The sequence below is a fragment of the Siniperca chuatsi genome, linkage group LG13, assembly GCF_020085105.1.
Source record: "Siniperca chuatsi isolate FFG_IHB_CAS linkage group LG13, ASM2008510v1, whole genome shotgun sequence".
Taxonomy (NCBI): Eukaryota; Metazoa; Chordata; class Actinopteri; order Centrarchiformes; family Sinipercidae; genus Siniperca; species Siniperca chuatsi.
In genome coordinates, this window is record NC_058054.1 from 22582805 (window position 1) to 22602225 (window position 19421).

General features: G+C 41.8%; 3 protein-coding genes and 1 long non-coding RNA gene across 4 annotated transcripts; 2 read left to right on the forward strand and 2 right to left on the reverse strand.

Moving 5' to 3' along the window:
- The first annotated feature begins 23 nt into the window (after nucleotides 1–23).
- On the forward strand, nucleotides 24–1895 carry LOC122887189. Its single transcript, XR_006380485.1, has 2 exons — nucleotides 24–237; nucleotides 1139–1895. It is a non-coding gene; the product is annotated as an uncharacterized LOC122887189 (long non-coding RNA).
- cbln12 (cerebellin 12) lies at nucleotides 1649–5436 on the reverse strand. The gene is made up of 4 exons (XM_044220159.1): nucleotides 4650–5436; nucleotides 3255–3909; nucleotides 2492–2611; nucleotides 1649–2405 (listed from the first exon to the last, which is right to left on the reverse strand). The coding sequence occupies exons 2-4, from the start codon at nucleotides 3534–3536 to the stop codon at nucleotides 2208–2210; spliced, it is 600 nt and encodes a 199-aa protein (XP_044076094.1). The 5' UTR covers nucleotides 3537–3909; nucleotides 4650–5436; the 3' UTR covers nucleotides 1649–2207.
- Nucleotides 5437–6866: 1430 nt separating this feature from the next.
- Nucleotides 6867–11407, reverse strand: trim110 (tripartite motif containing 110). The gene is made up of 6 exons (XM_044220158.1): nucleotides 11254–11407; nucleotides 10004–10554; nucleotides 9822–9917; nucleotides 9338–9571; nucleotides 7578–7723; nucleotides 6867–7001 (listed from the first exon to the last, which is right to left on the reverse strand). The coding sequence occupies exons 2-5, from the start codon at nucleotides 10490–10492 to the stop codon at nucleotides 7631–7633; spliced, it is 912 nt and encodes a 303-aa protein (XP_044076093.1). The 5' UTR covers nucleotides 10493–10554; nucleotides 11254–11407; the 3' UTR covers nucleotides 6867–7001; nucleotides 7578–7630.
- Nucleotides 11408–15170: 3763 nt separating this feature from the next.
- On the forward strand, nucleotides 15171–17370 carry LOC122887186 (ovarian cancer G-protein coupled receptor 1-like). Its single transcript, XM_044220156.1, has 2 exons — nucleotides 15171–15182; nucleotides 15292–17370. The coding sequence occupies exon 2, from the start codon at nucleotides 15440–15442 to the stop codon at nucleotides 16391–16393; it is 954 nt and encodes a 317-aa protein (XP_044076091.1). The 5' UTR covers nucleotides 15171–15182; nucleotides 15292–15439; the 3' UTR covers nucleotides 16394–17370.
- The last annotated feature ends 2051 nt before the right edge of the window (nucleotides 17371–19421 follow it).

Below are 19421 nucleotides of genomic sequence, written 5' to 3' on the forward strand. Positions count from 1 at the left end.
ATGCGGCCTAGCTGGGATCATTTGACTGAGTGATCTTCAACATTGCTGTTTTTACTGCCATAGATGCTCACATTAGAAAGCGCACGCCTTTTAGAGCTGACTGGAGAAAAATAGACGGTGTTTTAATCATCTCAAAGGGTTAATGGAGTGCACAACCCAACAGGCCTGTTTGTGAATGACACTGTCAGTTTTTTTTTAGGGTTTTATTGGCTACAGCTCAGGAATCATCTTCGTCTGGTGATATTGCTTTATTACTTTCTAAAAAATATACACCCAGACCCCATAGGCACATTGATCGATTTTTGTTGATTATTATTACATTTTGAGGTACAAACAGCTTTCTTCTAGGTACCAATGTGATGACTTGTGTGCTTGCATAAGTGATTCAGTTCTGTGTGATTGGGGTTTTGGCGCTCTCTAGTGCCCACCGACTGAAATATGATTATAATCCGTTTTGGCTGTTTTATTTTTGAGATTCTCAGTTTTTATTTATAGAATGGCCAGATTATCCTGCTAGGGGGGCACCTGGGCAAGAATGGGCCCCTATTAACCCACTGTTCCCTCTACTTTTTGTGCATTGTGTATGGTACCAGCAGGTTTGTTGTTTGGCAATGGAATATGCACCATGTAAGCACAAAATAAGCTGAAATAATGAAAATCTCACAACTAGATACAGGGCCTCTCTTAAAGACAGGGCCTCAAGACCAGGTAATAAAGCCCACGTGAAGGCCCTTCTCATGTCAGATGATGTTGTATTTTAGTAGAGCAAATTCCCAAACAACGTTACAATTAATGATATTACCACAGACCAGTTACCGCACAGGGAACCTGCAGCTTTTGCAAGTCCCTCGCAGTCTGGGGCCCCTGAGCAAGTTCCCCCTTTTTGCGCGGTTGGTAATCCAACCTTGATTTTTATATCATATTTACCATTTCTATTCTCCTCAGCTTAAAATGTCACAATGATGTATGAGCTATAAAAAAAAATCAGGAGAGGCCCTCATTTTCTGCATAGGAACTGAGGTCACTATGATGAGTATACAGTATGTCCACAAAGTCTCCCATCTATTACCATTAACGCTTCTTCAGTCAGTGCATTAATGTGACACCATGAATTAATGTCTTGGTTCTCCATTTCCAGGAATAGTTACTGGCCTGTCCTAAAATCCTGAGAGTGTAATCCTGACATAAGACCGACAGACAGAGAAAGAGAGAGAGATGGTGGTCATGAACCAGGGAAGCGTAAGTGACTACATGTGACAGCACACCACACTTTATCCATGGCAGCCCTGTAGAGAAGAGCCTGCCTGCTCGCCAAAGCCTCCATCTGTCTGCGGCCCTGCGAGGAGTATCCGCTATTCACCACACTTACACTCTGCCCCATGCTGGTCTGCTTGGTCCACGCCAACGCCAACTCTGCTGGTGAGAGCTATATTTACAAACAGCTGCCGTGGCACTGGGTAGAGTACCATGAGAGGGGAGAGAAACACTGTTTTGCATGAGCAGGTTAAACTGTCACACTCCTAATACATTACAATATCAGCTCAGTTATTTCTGTATGTTAGTCTAGCACTGATTCATAAAATGTTTGTGGAAAGGTATATTTGACAATGCATGCATTCCTGTACACTTAATAAAAGCGACTGAGCCATTTTTATTTGATAATATTTTAATATTTTCTCCTCAATAGAAATTTCTGTGTAAATAAACATTTGTTGCAGGAGACTAACAGGCATATAGAGGAGCATCAGTCATACGACACTGCAGAATAAAGGGCAAGTTTGTTAGCTAGACAGGATGCCATGTGGAGCATAGCAGTGTTTTTCAAACATTTTGAATGAAAAAAAAAATCTACTCTTAGCACAGAAGCCCACATTGCACATGGCTACTTGATAGTTTTGTCACAATTAAAATATCTCTTATACAAACCCAATAAATATTTCTACACAGAAACAGAGCAAATTAAATCCACAGACATCATGTTTGCTGAATGTTTTCCCGTCCTTTTCTTTTGGTTTCATGTGAGAATTATCTTAATTTGCACAATCTTCATCTCACCTTTGCACAAAACACATCCTTTCATGCACTGTATAAAGAGTTAAAGATTGAAGCCTTCCTTTTCTCCTACCACTTTTCATTTTTCTCTCACTCGTTGTCACTACTGCTCTATCACCCTTCCAACACCTCAACCTGCTCTCCCTCCGCCTTTCTCACAAGGGAAAAACCAGGAACCCAGAGAAGGTGGAGTACTTCCAGCCTCCCATCAGGTTGCCTCTCTCCAGTCTGAGGTAGGCCTTGTCCCCCTTCTCCATAATCACCAGGCCGGCGTTAGTGGCAGCTTCTCTGGTCACGTCCTGGTCCCCGGCAAAAGCTGAAATCATTGGCCAGCCGTTCAGCATTAAGCTGACCTAAGAGAGAGCAAATAAAGGCTTCAGAGAGAGCATGTTGATTCACTGCAATGAAAATTATAAGTGCCATAGTTGAGGTATTGTACCTGGATAGTTTGTCTATTGTAGGCCTTTACAACATGGAAGTTGAAGCTGTACACGCCTCTTCTTGGTGCCAGGAAAACACTGCTCTCTTGGTCAAAATGAGTGCCCACATTCACCAAAATCTGATGCAACAGCAAGGGAGGGAGGAAAGGGAGGAAGGCAAGATGATATGTGATATACACATGAAACTATAAAGGGTTTACGAGGTATGGCAGAGAATAAAAAATGTTGGAAAACCAGTGATGAAAAACAGTGGGGCTATTGTCAAAAGATGTCTCCCCTAACTGCATATGTACCTGCTCACTCCAGAGTCATGGTCATTGTCCATGCAGTTAGATCTCAGACTTCTCCCAAAATACTGAGTCATATTTTTACATTTCCATTTCCAAAAAAGCCCAAAATGTCCATGTAAATGCAGCCCATGCAGGCTGCACTGTGAGTCTAAAAGTTGAGTGTTTACCTCATTAGCATTTTTCCTCACTGTCAGAACTCTAATCACATGTGCATCTTATTGGCAGACTTCTGACTACATAATACTGGGAATACAGCTTACAGATGCTGTGTGGGGAAAACTGATGAACGTTGTTTTATCATGGCACTGTAAAAAGATCCTATTCTGTGAAATAGAGAGAGGTCTTAGATGAAACTACAGTGGAGAACTTTGTTGAAACACAGTTTGACCTATTGTGATCTCTGAATTATAGACAATACTTCAAAGGAATTTGTCCTCTCATGTCAAGAATGGGCTTTATTTGACATACTCACATTATCAAAGTAGATGATCATGGTGCGGTTGCTCATGTCCGTGGGCTCGTGGTTGGTCTGGCGGCTGGCGGAGAAGGCCACCCGGCCGGAGCCGGAGCGGACCGACATGCCCAGGGCGTTACCGGCGGGCTCGGACGAAGGAGTGGAGTCACATACGACCAAGCATTTCCCCTCAAGGATGATGGGCTCTGTGTCATTCTGGCCCCTAGACTCCATAGGTCCCCAAAACAGGAGCACACCCAACAGTATGGGGAGGTCGAAGGTGACTGACCTGGGATGCATGACTGAACCTGGGATGTTTAGTCGAATATCTCTGATTGATTCTACTATATAGAAGTGTCACTTTGGACAACTTGAAATGAAAGCAAACATGCTATGGTGAAACAAATTGTCTTTGTGAAAATTTGACTTTAATCTCTATGTAGTTTTGGCTTGTAGCAGCTAACGTACATTAATATGCACCTCAGAACCAAATAATATTCAGAAAAAACTCAGAATTGTTCATGGGCCATAGCTGTCAATCACTCCCTTTCTGTTTGCTTGTTTGCCCTCACAAATCCCAAATCTCTTCAGTGGCCTACGTGCTGTGTCAGCAGGGGCCAGAATCACAACAAAATCTCTTGGTATTTTCAAGTTGATTTCTTCAGCAAAAAACCTGACAAGAGGGCAGAAGAGAAGTAGCTGGCAAAGGGAAGAAAGGGGTTGAAAAGATAAGGTGCAGCACAGTGAGTGAAGATCCAAGTTCAGACTTTAACTGATGGAGAGAGGGATGAGATGATAAAAGATGCTGAGGAGAGGTGAAGGGGAAAAAAACAGATGAGGTAAGGTTCTGGAGAGGTGACAGGGAAAAGATGTAGGACCCAGAAGGGAGTGAGAAAGAGAGAGGGAGTGGGGGAACAACTCCACTGAGTGACCATCTGTCTTTTACATGTTACCCCCCCTCCCCCACACACCGCTCACACGACACACACTCTCTCTCTCTCACTTGTGCTTTTGTTTCACACATATAGTAGCTATACATAAAAAAAAAGATGTCACTTTTTGCGTTTTTATTTTATTTTCTCTCCAAATTCAACAGCCTTTCTGTTGTTTAACTCATAGAAATTAAACATCAAGTTGGGGATTAGCGCCATTAAGTATCAAACAGTACATTTTTAAATACCATTCATTTATCTTTGACCAAGCATGCATGTCTGAAAACATCTCTCTCTAGCTTTAACGAAACTTATTTCATCACTCACAAACACAGTTACTTTTTGGTTGGAGAAGGATTCACATTATTGCAAAATGATCAATTATTCACCTTAGTGAATAAGTGTTCTAAAATGACCCAACTATTGTCGCTGTGCAGTACAATCCTAATATTTGAAGAGAATAAAAAAAATAGATGATCACCTGTTTCCGTCTGAACAATCTTGTATTCCATATCAGGTGAAAACTGTTGTTTCCTCCCGGCTGGAGTATCAAAATATGGTCAAAAATCCTGCTCACCTGCTCACATGATCTCACAGCACGGCAGTCAGTCTGATCGTAACCAAGCCAGAGTATGCTCTGATCTCTCTCTCTCTTTCTCTGTCTTTCTCTCTCTCTCTCAGCCAACCCCCCTTTCCGTCTGCTTCTTTCTCACCCTCTATGTTACATCCGCCCACTCACCTTTACAGTGAAATAAAGAAAATGGGAAGATAATTGGTGCATCTGAGCTGCTTCAAAGAGCAAAGCTAGCGATTAAGTGGCAGTTGTTTTCCTTTTTTCTTTAATATCCAATCAAATCAATGATTCCTTCTTGTGTGTCTTCATTCTGAGTTAAAAAGGATCAAATGCTCCTGCTTTTGTTGCTTGTGTACTTTCATGTGAAAACATTTACACCTCCAATGCTTTATGTAGCTGGGTAGCTTCTTTTTTAAGACATTAAAGCAGATATCAGACTGGATAAACAGGATTTAAGTGCTAATTCCTCTTTTTCCTTCTTCCTCAGTTTTTGTGTTCTGTTTTGAGCATATGAACACATAAACCAGCCTGATGAAGATACACCTAACGTCTAGACACACATATTTTGGTATTCAATACAATGTAGCTTTCAGTCAAACTGAGGTAGACCATCGGAGATACTTGAAAGGATGGGATGAGTTGTGTCCAGTTTCAAAAACATCTGACAAAATAATTTCTGGCATTAAAAGTTACCAACATTTACAACCTTCTTTTACATTATTGTAATATCTTTAAATCACCAGTCATCTGCATTTCTTATCACCGTGGAATGAAAAGCACATAACAATCTTTCAATGGTGCCTCTTCATCCGCTGTCCCGCTAGGATCCATTCATAGTCACTCATCAAATGCTCCATTCTCACTTTCAATATCACCTGATCTCAGCCTGAGCTCTGAGGGGAGAGAAACATCAGAGAGGCTCATGGCGAAGGTTTCATCAAATGGTTGCGTGTTTCCAGACTTGGGGAAATAAATCAACACCACTTTATTTTGGCATGGCTTTGTCTAAGTTGAACCAGCCAAGTGCCCATCAGCGTTATTTTCTCTGTTCTCCTTTCCCTTTTCTCCACCTCAGACTTTGATGATAGTGATGCAGCTGTTGAGCTCAGCTTTGTAGAGTCCAAAGCCCAAGCACACCGGCTGAGTGAACGTGGTTGAGAAAGTGTGGAGGTGGGTCAGGTTACTAGATGGTTCCACCTCGGAGAAGGTGATGGTGCCTGCGCCGTAGTCCACAGCGACGGCAACGCGGTTGCCAGTCATTTGGTTCGTGAGGCGGGTCTTCCTGCGGTTGTGCCAGGCAGCCAGCTTCCTGTCATGCTGCTGTGTCAAGCTCCATGATACCTGGAAATTTAACAAAGGCATTTTAATCAAGGAACATGTTTTCCTTTTGGCTGAAACTAGAGCTGAAAAAAATTGTCGATTACTTGATTGGCATGAATGGAAAATGAATCGGCAACAAGTTGTTAGTTGTTTAAGTAATTTTTTCTATCTTGTTGCACCCTCTTCTTTTCAGCAATGGTTTAACCCCACTGGAAAATTAGCATCACCAGCTGCTTATCTCGACAAACCAACTCCCAATTTTTGCATAACGGTAGAGGAAGGAAAAGCACATTCATTCACATTTTCTTTTGCCGATTTTCTCCAAATTCCACGCCATGTCAATTTTGAAACATTACTATAAGTGACAGAAAGTGCTTATTTGGCTGGCAGTCTCCACAAGCAATGGTGCTGCAGCTTACATTGTGTGTCACCCCATAGCACTTGATGTAAAAATGTTGAGTTGTTTTAGGGCACAGAAGGAAGATACTTTTAGAGCACAACACAGGAAGAGGGTTCTGTTGTTGAGCGCAAATGAACGAGTTTCTCCTATCATCCTCATTTATTTACAAAAACAACTAATTAATGCTAAAAATGTGACATATATCACCTTTAAATGGATAAATGCTACTGTATCAACCAAACTAACTACTGTAGGTGGCATATATACCTTGTTGTTCCCAAAAGCATTGCCCTCTTTCCCCTTCCGTCCAATACTTTTATAGCAGACGCCGATGTCCCAGAATCCCTCAGCCTCCAGCTCCCAGTAGTGAGTCCCAGAGGAGAGGGTCTGGACGGCGAGGACCTGCGGCCAGTGGTCGAAACGCTCTGGGTGAGCAGAGCAGGGTAAGCGGCTTTTAACCCGTGTCACTGAGCGAAGGTCATCAGAGATGCTCAACAGAGGATGGGCCGTGTTAGTGTCCAGAGTCAAGGGACTGCTTACTGTTTCAGAGGGAAATAAAACAATAAAGTTAAATTAACATATATTTAGTTGAGTTACAGTTATGATCATGGAAAAACAACAAAGTTTTCTTTCTTCAAAATTTGAAAGATGATGTTATCATCCTTGACATTTGACATTTTCGGAAGTTAAATGATAAGATCAATACCACTCCCATGTCATTACCGTAAATATGAAGCTAAGCCAGGAGACAGTTAGCTTAGCTTAGCATAAAGGCTACAAGCTCACTAATTAAAACATTGTATCTCGTTTGTTTAATTCATACAAAAAACGAAGTGTAAAAATAATAAACAAGGTGTGGTTTTACGGAGGGTTATGTACGGGACTTTGGACAGAGCCAGGCTAGCTGTTTCCCCATTTCCAGTATTTATGCTAAGCTAAGCTAACCGACTGCTGACTGTAGCTTCACATTTAACAGACAGATATAAGAGTGGTTTCAAGCTTCTTATCTATCTTTCAGCAAAGAAAGAGAATAAGTATATTATCCAAAATTTCAAACCATCCTTTCAGAAAGTTAAATAAATGGGAGAGGCGTGTGTCGCCCATCTGCCACTCACAGAGTTCCCTCTTGAGTCCACTGAGGCAGCGGAGGGTGGCAGTGATGAACTCTCTATACTTGCTCTCTATGTCCTCCAAGATGTGTTTCCTGTCTAGACTGACGGCATCGGGGATGAAAAGTGGGCTGTTCAGGTCTGCTAGTAACCTAGAATGCAAGAGCACAACACATACTGTAGGAGGAAAATGATCTTGTTTTAAGAAATGAGCACATATAGATCAAAGGCTTGTGTAATGAAATAATTGCATTAATCTGTTCATTTTTTCCTCCCTTTATGTCTCACTGTCTTCTCCCACATACATATACAGACTGTCTACCTACACACACACATCAACACATCTAGGGACATAGCCTAAGGTCACCTAAGGACCTAACATCACACAGTGTCATTGACTTGTTCTGGACTTACTTTGTGTCATCTGATTGAAAGGCCTGAGGAAAGAAGTGTCAAGGACAGCTGAGAAAAACATGGCATAAAACAAATCATTTACAGAAAGAATTACAAATGTCCCTGTGAATCTGCCCAGCTGGATAAGAAAGTAGACAGTTTCAAGGCCCTGAAAATCTTTTTTCTCCATCAGCATCTTACCACTAGTGATAGGGTCCTACATTAACACTGTACTTCCTGCCAGTTTTGGTTTCTTCTCATCAGAGATTACAGTCTGTGCTGTATTGTGTCTGTTCTCTTCTCACTGGATTGGGCTCAGTTGGAAAATGGTGACATCACATAGTGCACTAAACATGATTTAGCAACATCTGAATCAGGATCTGATGACAGTGAGTTGTTTGCCGATGTCAATCAAATCTGATCAAACCACACCCATACAGTCCGGATGAAACAGATTAATGAGGGTTTTTGAGTGTTAAACTGTCTTTAAGATTTAATGTTACAGAGAAATACTGAAAAATACTAAAAACAAGTTTTCAGGGGCTTTTCCCCCTGTTGACTGCAATGTGAAGAACTTGTCAGAATTGTCCTCTGTTGAGATGATGTGAGATATGCCACATAGGACAACATAGGAAATACCAACAAGTTGTGTCTGTTTAGTATTTACCAAGACACAGGTGGGAAACCAAACAAGACTAAGAATCTACAGCCAGGCTAGCAGCACTGTACTTAGGCACAGCAGTTTGTGCTAAATGCTAACGCTAAGATGGCAACATGCTCACAATAACATACTGATATTTAGCAGGTGTAATGTTCAGTTTAGCGTGTTAGCATGCTATCATTTGTTAATAAGCACTAAACATAAAGTACGGCTGATGGGAATGTCAGTTTTACAGGTATTTGATCATAAACGAAAGTACTGGACACATTGTCAAGTTTGACCTGATGACGGCACTAGAGGAAAAGTTGGAATCACTAGTAATTACAATTTATCCTGAGGGGAACATGGATGCCTGTACAAAATTCCATGGCAATCCATTCAATAGCTGTTGAGATACTGTAGTCTGGACAAAAGTGATGGACCGACCGACATTGTAGCCTTCCTTGTAGCCATGCCACTAGCATGGCTAAAAATGGTTAGCTGGACTGATTCAGCTGGGATGAGATAATTTGCTTAGTACACCAGAAGCTTAACTGTATCAGTGTTTCATTTCCACAACTGAGAGGATTGTATCATCATTATTCACAGCAGCTACTCTACTCATACAATAATACGATTCCAATCATAATCAGAATTGTATGCATTTCTATGACCTAGCTCTCAACAAATCTGGCAATGTACAGCAGAGTGTCTGTTCAGCACCAAGTCTTACCCAGATGAGCAGGAAGGGGTCCTTCTCTGCCAGCAGCGAGGCCAGGTAGTGCTGGATGCTTAGTGTCTGGCTCATGTCGTCTCTCACCTTGGAGCAGTCTTCATGCATACGCTCTATGACCTGCTGTCTCTCCCTCTTGGTTATCTCCCTCAAAGCGACCACCAGCTTCTTCACCTGGACCTGCAGGTCTGAGCCCAGCCGCTCCACCTGGATGTCATCCTGCTTCAGAGAGTCCTACACCCAGTCATGACAGATTGGTGGTTGGTGCCAGATCAGTGATTGAGACATAATCAAACCATCTGATCATTTGAAAAAATGTATCAGTAGTACAAGGCCAGTCTGAGGGTTAAACATGGAAAGTATTTAAATTTGTGATCCCTTGTAGGTCATAACGTGGGCAGTACAGGGTGTACAGAACATCTTCTACTGAGAGATTACTACTTCTATGTGGCATTTCCCCTGCAGTTTAAATATTTTTACTCACCGCCATGGTGGAATCAATATTCTCATGTTCTCTGAGGATTCGCTCTCCATCTTTCAGCTTCTCCTCTGCTTTTCTGAACAGGGTCTGGAGAATGACCTGTGGAGTCACACATATATGAGCAACCACACACTCATGCACAAACAAACATAAAAACACACATACTGTAGAGTCTTCCAGCTGACCTTCAGATCCTCTTCCACCTTTCTCAGCGCCTTCACTTTGTGCTGAGCATGGCCTCCCTCCAGCAGACAGTCACCACACACGTACACCCTCTCATCGGCACAGTAGTAGCGCAATATCTCTGTGTGTGTTGGGCACCTTCGCTGGGAGAGGTCCCCCAGCGGATCCACCAACAGGTGGGTGCTAAACGCCGGTCTCTCCAGATGGGGTTGGAGGTGTTCGGCACACAGCGACACTTCACACCTCAGGCAGGTCTTGATAGCCAACGATGGCTGTCCTTCTGCTGCCTCGGGAGGGCAGCAGTCACACAGCACTTCACCATGCTCCTCCTGACATTGGGGGCAGGTAAAGCGACTTTTGCCCTCAACCTGGCTGCCCCAGGCCTCGCGGATGCAGGCGGAGCAGAAGCTGTGACCACAGGGCAGGGGGTGGGCTTGGCTGAAAAAGTCTCGGCACATAGAGCAGGTCAGCTCTTCCTCCAGGGATGCCATAGTGAGTGGATGAAGGGTCCCTGATGTGTGTGTCACTCAAGGCTACTAACTAAACAGTTGATCTATACACAATAGAGAAATCAAAAACACACTGATTAAATTACATACGCATACAAAACCTCCTAACAAAATGCACAGATGATTTGGATTGCGGTCAGTGATTGTACATGCTGAGAAAATGTAACCAGATATCATGTTGTGGGCCCCTGCAGTACCAAATGAAAGACAGCATTTGCACAAGTTACGTGCCGCTGTTACATGTAAGAAGTGCTAATGCCGTGACGAGTAATAAGACACAGCTAGTATTGAGCAGAGGAAGTACTTGTTTCACTCCAACTGTGCACTCAGACCAGTAATCCTGTCTACTGGGCTTTTGCCTACTGTGCTCTATGAATAGAGTACTTAACAATGTAACCACTGTTACTTGGAAAATGGACAGAGGGTGGACAAAAATAACAGAAACACTGCATAACCTAATGTAAGGGGATACACAACAATAAAACAGTAGATGATCAAAAAATATGACTTGCAGGTTATCACGGTAAGAGTAAAGGGTTGTAACACGGACCCTAGATGAGCATTAACTCGACTCAGACCCAAGCACAGGGGATCAGGAGATCATCCTTGACAGCTTGTTGGCCTGATTTACTCTACATGTGCTCTGCTTTTACATGTTTTTCCACCGACTCATACATTTACATCTCAGATGAATTTAATGAGAATTTTAAATAAATGTGTAGAGCAAAAATGGGATTTCTTACCTGTTGGTGTCCTGGTGTTTGCAGCCTGTGGCCATCGGTGAGCATATGTGTTATGTGCGGTCAGTATGTTGACTGTGGAGGCTAATCCCAACAGATTCACCCCACACACACACACACACACACACACACACACACTGTCTGCTTCAACCATGGCACCAGACTCAGAGAGGTCACATGACCCTGAGGTGGGAGGGGGGCATGGGGAAACTTGAATCTAAGTTTTGCCAAGGTAACATTTTTGCTGTTGTTTTTGGGCGACACCCAGGAGAAATGAAAAGCGCGAGTACTGAAGAAGAAAATGGTGAGTTAGCTTAACTGCACAGTGTTTGATCATTTAAGGGATGTGATAAACTGTAAAATCCTGTGTCAGTGTCATTGAAGTAACATTGTTTTAACACAGGGCTGTCTTGATGCCTGCTAAGTGTCTACAGCCACGCTTGCAGATCTGTGAGGCTGTACTTAGACATAGCAGTGCTTTGAGCTAAACGTTAACATGCTCATAATGATAATGCTGATGGTAAGCAGAGATAATGTTTACCATCTTACTTTAGTGTGTTTGCATTCTTACATTTGCTAATGAGCACACAAAGTACAGCTGAGGTTGATAGGAATGTCATTAGTTTTGCAGGTATTTAGTCATAAACCAAAGTGTTGGAAAAATTGAAAATGTGACCTGATGATGGTTAACGGATCACCAAAGTGATGGTGTTGATCCAAAGCGTGTCCCTGTGCGCCCCTGGACCACACACCCTCCTGCTGGTTGTTGACTTGGATAGCATACTGGAAGAGAAGAGCAGAAAGTCAGTACAGGAGCACCTGGAGCTTCTGGGAGATGGAGTATGGAATCACACCCTGGTTCTGCTGAAGTATGGCGTCTGGCAGGAGATGTATACCACTATTAAAGAGTACATGGAAATGAGAGGGAAGGTTCTTCGTAAGATTGTGGAGAAATGCGGGAGAAGATATCACATCCTCAACAATAACAATAAAGGTTCAAGAACACAGGTAATAGCGCTGCTTGAAAAAGTAAGAAAAAAGAGAAAATGGTGGCTGCAAATAGTGGAAAACTGTTTGTAACGGATGCTGCAGTTGCACAAGATGTGGAGAGAAGAATGAAAGATGTTAATGAGAAAACAAAGGAGAGAGAGATGAGTGTCAAAGCTGAGCGAGATGCCCTCAGGGAAACTTACAAAGGTAGGCTATGAAGTGATCTGTTTCTCCCCACATCCAAGTGATGCTTGATTGATGATGCTCTTGATTGTTCTATCTTTATCTCTTATCGCCAGATGAGGTTTATCATCTAGCAGAGATCAGGCTTCTTCTGGCCGGCTGGTTCCTGTCTGGGAAATCCTGGGTAGGGGACACCATACTGGGCATCCTGCTAGGAGAAAGGAGGAGAACCCACCACAGTGAGGCGAAACAAAGCCAGGTGGGTCGATGGACAGTCCGACTGGTAGAAACTCCCAGCTGGTCATGGTTCATCTCCCTCAAAGACACTCCAGATGGTGAAGCAGGAGATAACAAGAGGGGTTTCTCTCTGTACTCAAGGGCCCCACGTCATCATCTTGGTGGTCTCCGCCACTGTTGCTTTCACCAAGGCCCACTTGAGGTTCATCTGGGAGCACATGAGCCTTCTGGCTCCTGATGTTTGGAGACACACTTTTGTACTCTTCACCTGGTGTGACAGCATGGGAGAAACCACTATGGAGCTGTTCATAGAGAGTGAAGGCAGCGCCCTCCAGTTGCTGCTGAGGAAAGGTAACAACAGGTACCACAGCTTCAACATCAAGGCCGATGATTCGGCACAGGCCACAAGACTTCTTGAAAAGATTGAGTGGATGGTGGCGTGGAAGAGCGTCCTCCATCTTACTGCAAGTGAGACAGACAAGTGGGAAGAAGAGGAAACTGGGACAGACCTTGTGGAGACTATGTCACCACCACGGTAGTCTCTTGTTCAGATGTTTGAGGATTTTTGCAAAGGGAGAGAGGATTAGGAGGATACTAGTCAGGCAAGAGAAGGCCAGAAGCATATCTGAACCCCCATATAGTAACTGTGTTATTTTATTTCTTCGTAAAATATGTTCACTTAAAGTGGTACATTTCAAAACTCTTGGTTTTTCTTAGTTTCTTATTGCAGTGATGTTTTTAGCCACGCTAGCTAGTCAGTCGGTCGCCACCACTTTAGTCCAGACAAAAATATCTCAGTAACTATTGGATGGATTTCTGTGAAATTTTGTGCAGACATTCATGGTCCCCAGAGGATGAATGCCTATGGCTTTGATGAGCCCCCGACTTTTCCAGTGCCAGCAGCAGGTCAAAGTTTTCCAGTCATCCTGTGAGATATCGCAGCATCTAATTTGGCACAAAATTTGTGCAGATATTTGTGGTCCCCAGAATGATTTTGAAGATTCCTTGAAGTTTTACTCTAGCACCACCATAAGGTTGACTTTGGTAGTTTTGAGTGAAATGTCACAACTATTGAATGGATTGTCATGGAATTTTGTACAGACATTCATGTAGCCCTTAGGATGAATTGTAATAGCTTTGGTGGTGATCTGACTTTTTCTCTAGCGCCATCATCAGGTCAAAAATGTTCAAATTTGTCCATTACTTTGGTTTAAAATGTGTAACAGTTTAACAGCATCACAAACTGCAGCCTCCAAAATGACCATAAAGTTGAATCAACACCTCTTTAAAACAGTTTCAGCAAAAACTGATCATTGTAACCTTCATGGAGGTAGGATTTAGCGCAGGGCAGCGGAGCAACTGGGTGTATTATTCTGTTATTTTTAAGTCTTAATCTATTCATATTGTATATAAACTGTACAATGTATCATTTATCTTTGGTTTAATGAAAGTATAACAAGTTTCATTGCATCTGAATTTGTGAATGTCCAAAGTATGAAAGTGTGTCCAGACAAACATGGGTAACTAAGGAAGACTGGTCTTCTTCAGTTTAAAGGAATAGTTTGACATTTTGGGAAATATGCTTATTCTCATAAGAGTTAGATGAGAAGATCGATACCACTCTCATGTGCAACCATTTAGCTTAGCTTAGCATGAAGACTGGAAGCAGGGAAAAACAGCTAGCCTGGCTCTGTCCAAAGGTAAGAAAAATCCACCGGGCCAGAAATAGTTTTGCACATAATTCCTGGTAAAACCACAACTTGTCATTTTTACAGTTCAGTATTTGTACAGATTAAACAAAAGAGATATAACATGTAACACTGCTTCCAGTCTTTATGCTAAACTATCCACCTCCGGGAAATTTAAGGGAATGGAAATTTACACCCCCTTGTTTTCAAAAATGGAAACGAAATGGTACAATGAGCCACATGTGGGGAAAAAAAACTTGTTCTAGCTAATCCAACAAAGAAAAACATTTATGCATTTCTGACACTTCTCTACATATGGTATGTAAAGCTATATTTTGTGATTTACCAGAAAGTGTGACTTGTTGGCCAAAGATTTCAATGTATTATGCTTTATTTGTGTGTGGAAGCATGTATGTGGTTACATTCATTGCTTGTGTGTACACTGTATTTACTGTATGTGTGTAGTTTTGAATATTTGCTCAAATTAAAATGCAAAATAAAAAGTTGTCCTTTGTGTTTTTTAATTGAGATATGAATACATGTTGTTACTAATCAACCTGCAGCTCTGTCTTTCTGCATCACCTGCTCGCCTGTTATGCCTTGTTTTGCATATCACAGTGAGATAGGCGTTATGTCTCCACTGTGTATGTTTACACATAGACTTCCCCATATATATTCACATTGTAATATTATTCAAGACAGATACTCCTGGTTTGCATAATTCCTCTCCCATGAGATGGGTGGATCAAAGTTTATAAGGTTATAAAAACCTCTGACTGCTTGACTGAATGACAGCAAATAACTTCACTGCAGGAAACAGAGGTGGATGCAAAGGTAAGTAATTCAATTAAAGAAACTCAACCTCTTCGGATACATTGTCTTGGTAGTTCCTAAGTTTGTAATATCAGTGTATCACTTCATCAAACATTTGTTTTTATGTCAGGATGTTCGCAGAAAGTGACACGCAGTATAATATCTGCCGGTCATGCTCTCTCACCATGAGTGGACACTGATGAAGGGGAAATAGCAAAAAATACAACTTCACTGTGAAAAACTGCAGAGCTGAAAGCATCAAGGTCAATACTCTACAGATGTCCAACAACAGCAAGATGACTGGGATACATGAAAATGCTTCACTTCTCTGTGGTAAAGACCCTGTCTATTACACAAATACCATAGGTATTGTGGTGGACTGGGTGATATTCCTCGTTGGACTACCTGAAGTCTGCCTGGCCTGCTACGCTCTCCTGTGTCTAGTCAAGACGGACAGTGCAGCTCCGATCTTCGCCATAAACCTGCTCCTGTCAGATCTCATTCAAATCGGGATCACAGTAGTCTTTATCGTGAGTAGGTTTTTTGATGCCACCTTCCAGCCCTTCATCAGGGCCCGCTGCATCGCACGACTGTTTGTTCGCTTGGGCCTGACCTCCAATTTGGGTTTCATGCTGCTGATTTCTGCAGAGAGGTATTTAATGGTGGCTTGGCCACTGTGGTACCACACAAAGAACAGTGCAAAGTTATCCATCCTGATCTCAGTTTGCATGTGGACCCTTTCACTGGCCTACTCCACTTTGGATTATGTCTTCTTGATCCACACCAGATTCTCCTTGTTGCTACTGTCTATCATCTGCCTCCTCCCTGCCCCATTTCTTCTGAGTCTCTTCATAGCCACGTGGAAAGCCCTCCACAAGAGTATGGCCATGAAACATGAAACGAAGAACAGGAGAAGAGTTTTGGGGGTTCTGAGTCTGGTGTTGGGGACATTCACAGTTTTTTTCTTCCCCTTTAGTTTCAGGAACCTCTACTACTCTCTTAAAGGTGACGATGCCTCAGACGCAGAGGACTCGGTCAGGGATTTGTCTGGTGTTTTGACCAGCGCTCTGGTCTATCTTAGCCCTTTGATAGACGCTTTAATCTATATTTTCATTAGGAGGGACATAAGGGACACAGTGGAAGCATTTCCCTGCTGCAAAACGCCTCTGATGAAGCTCAAAGAGTTTCAGGACAGGCTAACAGACACTTTCCAGACAGAGACGGCTTTATAATTAATTTAATAATGGGAAGTGCATCTAAGAGGGAGTTTTTAATCACACCCCTTGTATTGTGGCTTAGACTGAATCATAAGTCAGCTGGAAAATGTCCTGAAGAAACCCCAAACCACTGTAATAATGCTGCACAAGTTTCAACCCTTCATCGTCTACCCCAGTGTAAAAGAGCTGAATAAGCGAATGGAATAATGATTATTATACACAGGTGAAACCAAGTAAAGGTGTGTTAAATTAAAGCCGCACCTATAAATATTTTTGTGAACAATAGATCAACTATGTGTAATGTGAAAGTTGTTGCTTATAGTGACAAACCAACAAAGAATTAGCACCCGACTCTGCAGTTACCCTCAGCTCTATGGAATGTTTTAGCATCTTTCAGCCCATTGTTTTGGTTTTACTGCTCACAACTTTGCTGTTTTGGTTCCCTCTCACCGCTGTCATTAGAGTAGTTTCTAGATGTAGCAGGCAGCTGTTTTTAGCAAAAATCGCACCAAACGGCAGGAAAACAAAATTAGCAACTACCTGGTGAGCATATTAGAGCATTTAGCAGCTAAAGGAGCACCTATTTTTCTCAGGAGTTGGTGGAGGGCCAACAGAGCTAAAAGGAAAGTGAACATTGGACTTATATTTGTCAAGTAGGCTGAATGCAAATGTTACTCCGTGTCTGATATGTAAATAGAGAACTGTTTGCTAGAACGTTCTCCATAAAAACAAGTTTAAAACTGGAAACCTGGAATGTGAACTTCAGAAAGAGTAGTTTCAGGGTTTATTTGGGTGCATTTAAACTAAGACTCAGACACACACACACACACACACACACACACACACACACACACACACACACACACATTGTCTGAACAACTGAACATTCCTGTCAGCATAAGCTGAAGAAACTGTCTTTATAGAGGGACGTTATTTGTAAATTAGAATAGAAATATATTTACTTATTATCTCTTTTTACAGTATTTTTTCTGTGATACATTAAATGATTAACAAATATATATAATATGTGCATTATCTCCACATCTTTAATGTTATTATTAAAATAGTCACGTGAAACATTAGCAACATTTAAATAAAAGGTACTCATGCACGGTCTAGACCTGCTCTATAGGAAAAGTGCTGTGAGATAACTTGTTATGAACTGGCGCTACATAAATTAAACTGAATTGAATTGAATTGAAATGAATTCATTGCATCATGCCTCTAATTTCTGTCTTTGAGAGACACCTAGTGGATTTACTGATGTAGGACAAAAAACAAAGCAGCTGTCAGATACAGTGTGCCATGAGACATGGTTGTGAGTTGATAAGACAACATGTCCAGTCAATATAATGGTAATTTTTTTTTTTTTTAAGTGTCAAGTTGGAAAATTGCCCAAGAAGGTGTTCACTAACCAGACTGCCTGTCCTGCCACAGCACCATCATTAGCTGACAAATTCAATAGTGTGCCCTGCACGTAACTCTAAGACAGACACATATGGTGTTTTAGCACCCTCTTACACAGTTCAGCAGTACTGCAGAGGAGGAGGTGGGTGAATGATCTTGACTAAATTGTCATCTGTAGACATTAACATGCCATCACAGATAGTAGCCTTTCAGCAACATATTCAGTAGGCTGAGTGAATGAATGAATGAATGTATGATCACTGAAAAAAATGCCCTATCAAATTTAAGTGAAAATATTTTAGACATGAGCGTTCTTTTGCTTGAAACAAGTAAATCTGGCTGTGAGTGCAGCAAGTGATTTTCACTTGATAAGATGTCTTAAAATAAGTCAGGATGTCCAGCTACCAGAAGTCTTAAAGCAAGATCAAGTTACTTGAAATTAGATTAGTCCTATTCTTGTTTCTAGATATCCAAACCTATACCAGGTAACACTTGTACAGAGACTCACCCTAAGAGGTGAGGAGACGTGTGCTAACCACTGAGCCACCATGCCAACTGTGTACTGGTGCTGTAGCTCTGGCCATGACAATGTCAATCAGTGGGTCATCATCAGGTCAAAATTTTAATTTGCCCAATACTTTGGTTTATGACCAAATATCTGCAAATCTAATGACATTCCCATCAGCGTTAGTTGTAGTTTGGTACTAATTAACAAATAATTAACAAATATTAGCATGTTAAGCATTGGCCAGTAATGATGGAGTTACTTCAAAGTCCTTTTTCAAGTGTCTACATCATTTTGTCTGTGCCCGGCACATGTATAATCTGTCTTGCTGTAGATGACGATATGTGCTATTCTGGTTTATATTATTTTCATCCTCAGAGAAGGGTGTTAGGCCTAATGATTATTCTGAGACTGTAGTTTTGCATTGTACTGAATGGGACGTAAATCATCTGAAGCACTACTGTTATCCACGTGACAGGTTAAAAAAAACAAATTTGAAATTGAAAGACAGTTTAAACCTTGAAATTAGATATTTTTATCCCAAAATAAAGTTAAGAATATATATATACAAGCCAAAAAACTAAAACCTGAAATAAGATGTTTTTGTCTTCAGAGCTTAAAATTAGTGTCAAAGCATACTGGAGGCCCTGTAACAGACGCCCCGAGGAACCTAGCTCAAATTCACTTCTATATATTTTCAGTATATTGTCTCCAAATGACCAAAATATGATGGTGAAGAGGTCCAAGTACCTGCCTTTGTCTGTGGAAATGGTTGCATTGGGTGACAAACAAGGTCATTTTGGCTTTTAAATAATGTGTGCTTCCTACAGTGTGAGTCAAAGACCCAAAATAGCCCATTAAAGACTGTAATGAGAACCCACTGCATCTTTAGGGATAACATGTGCAGTGCCACTAATCCAACGTTTAAAACAAATTCTGTTGTCACTGAGACCAAATATATGATTGATTATTGATATATGAAAACTATGAATTATGACGTTCTTTATGGGGGGGCAATCATGCACACCTGTGCAAATCTTAAATCACCATCTGACTGACTCAGCCCTGCGTTAGAGGTGTGTGTGTGTGTGTGTGTGCCCGGGCCTGCACTCCTGTGAGTGTGAGATGCAC

Coding starts and splice junctions, on each gene's coding strand:
- cbln12 (XM_044220159.1), bottom strand. CDS start 3,536: ATGCATCCCAGGTCAGTCACCTTCGACCTCCCCATACTGTTGGGTGTG. Junction 2,612..3,254: donor TGATCATCTACTTTGATAAT/GTGAGTATGTCA, acceptor CTGTTGCATCAG/ATTTTGGTGAATGTGGGCAC. Junction 2,406..2,491: donor ACAATAGACAAACTATCCAG/GTACAATACCTC, acceptor GCTCTCTCTTAG/GTCAGCTTAATGCTGAACGG.
- trim110 (XM_044220158.1), bottom strand. CDS start 10,492: ATGGCATCCCTGGAGGAAGAGCTGACCTGCTCTATGTGCCGAGACTTT. Junction 9,572..9,821: donor ATATTGATTCCACCATGGCG/GTGAGTAAAAAT, acceptor GACTGGGTGTAG/GACTCTCTGAAGCAGGATGA. Junction 7,724..9,337: donor ACCCCTTCCTGCTCATCTGG/GTAAGACTTGGT, acceptor CTTGCATTCTAG/GTTACTAGCAGACCTGAACA.
- LOC122887186 (XM_044220156.1), top strand. CDS start 15,440: ATGTCCAACAACAGCAAGATGACTGGGATACATGAAAATGCTTCACTT.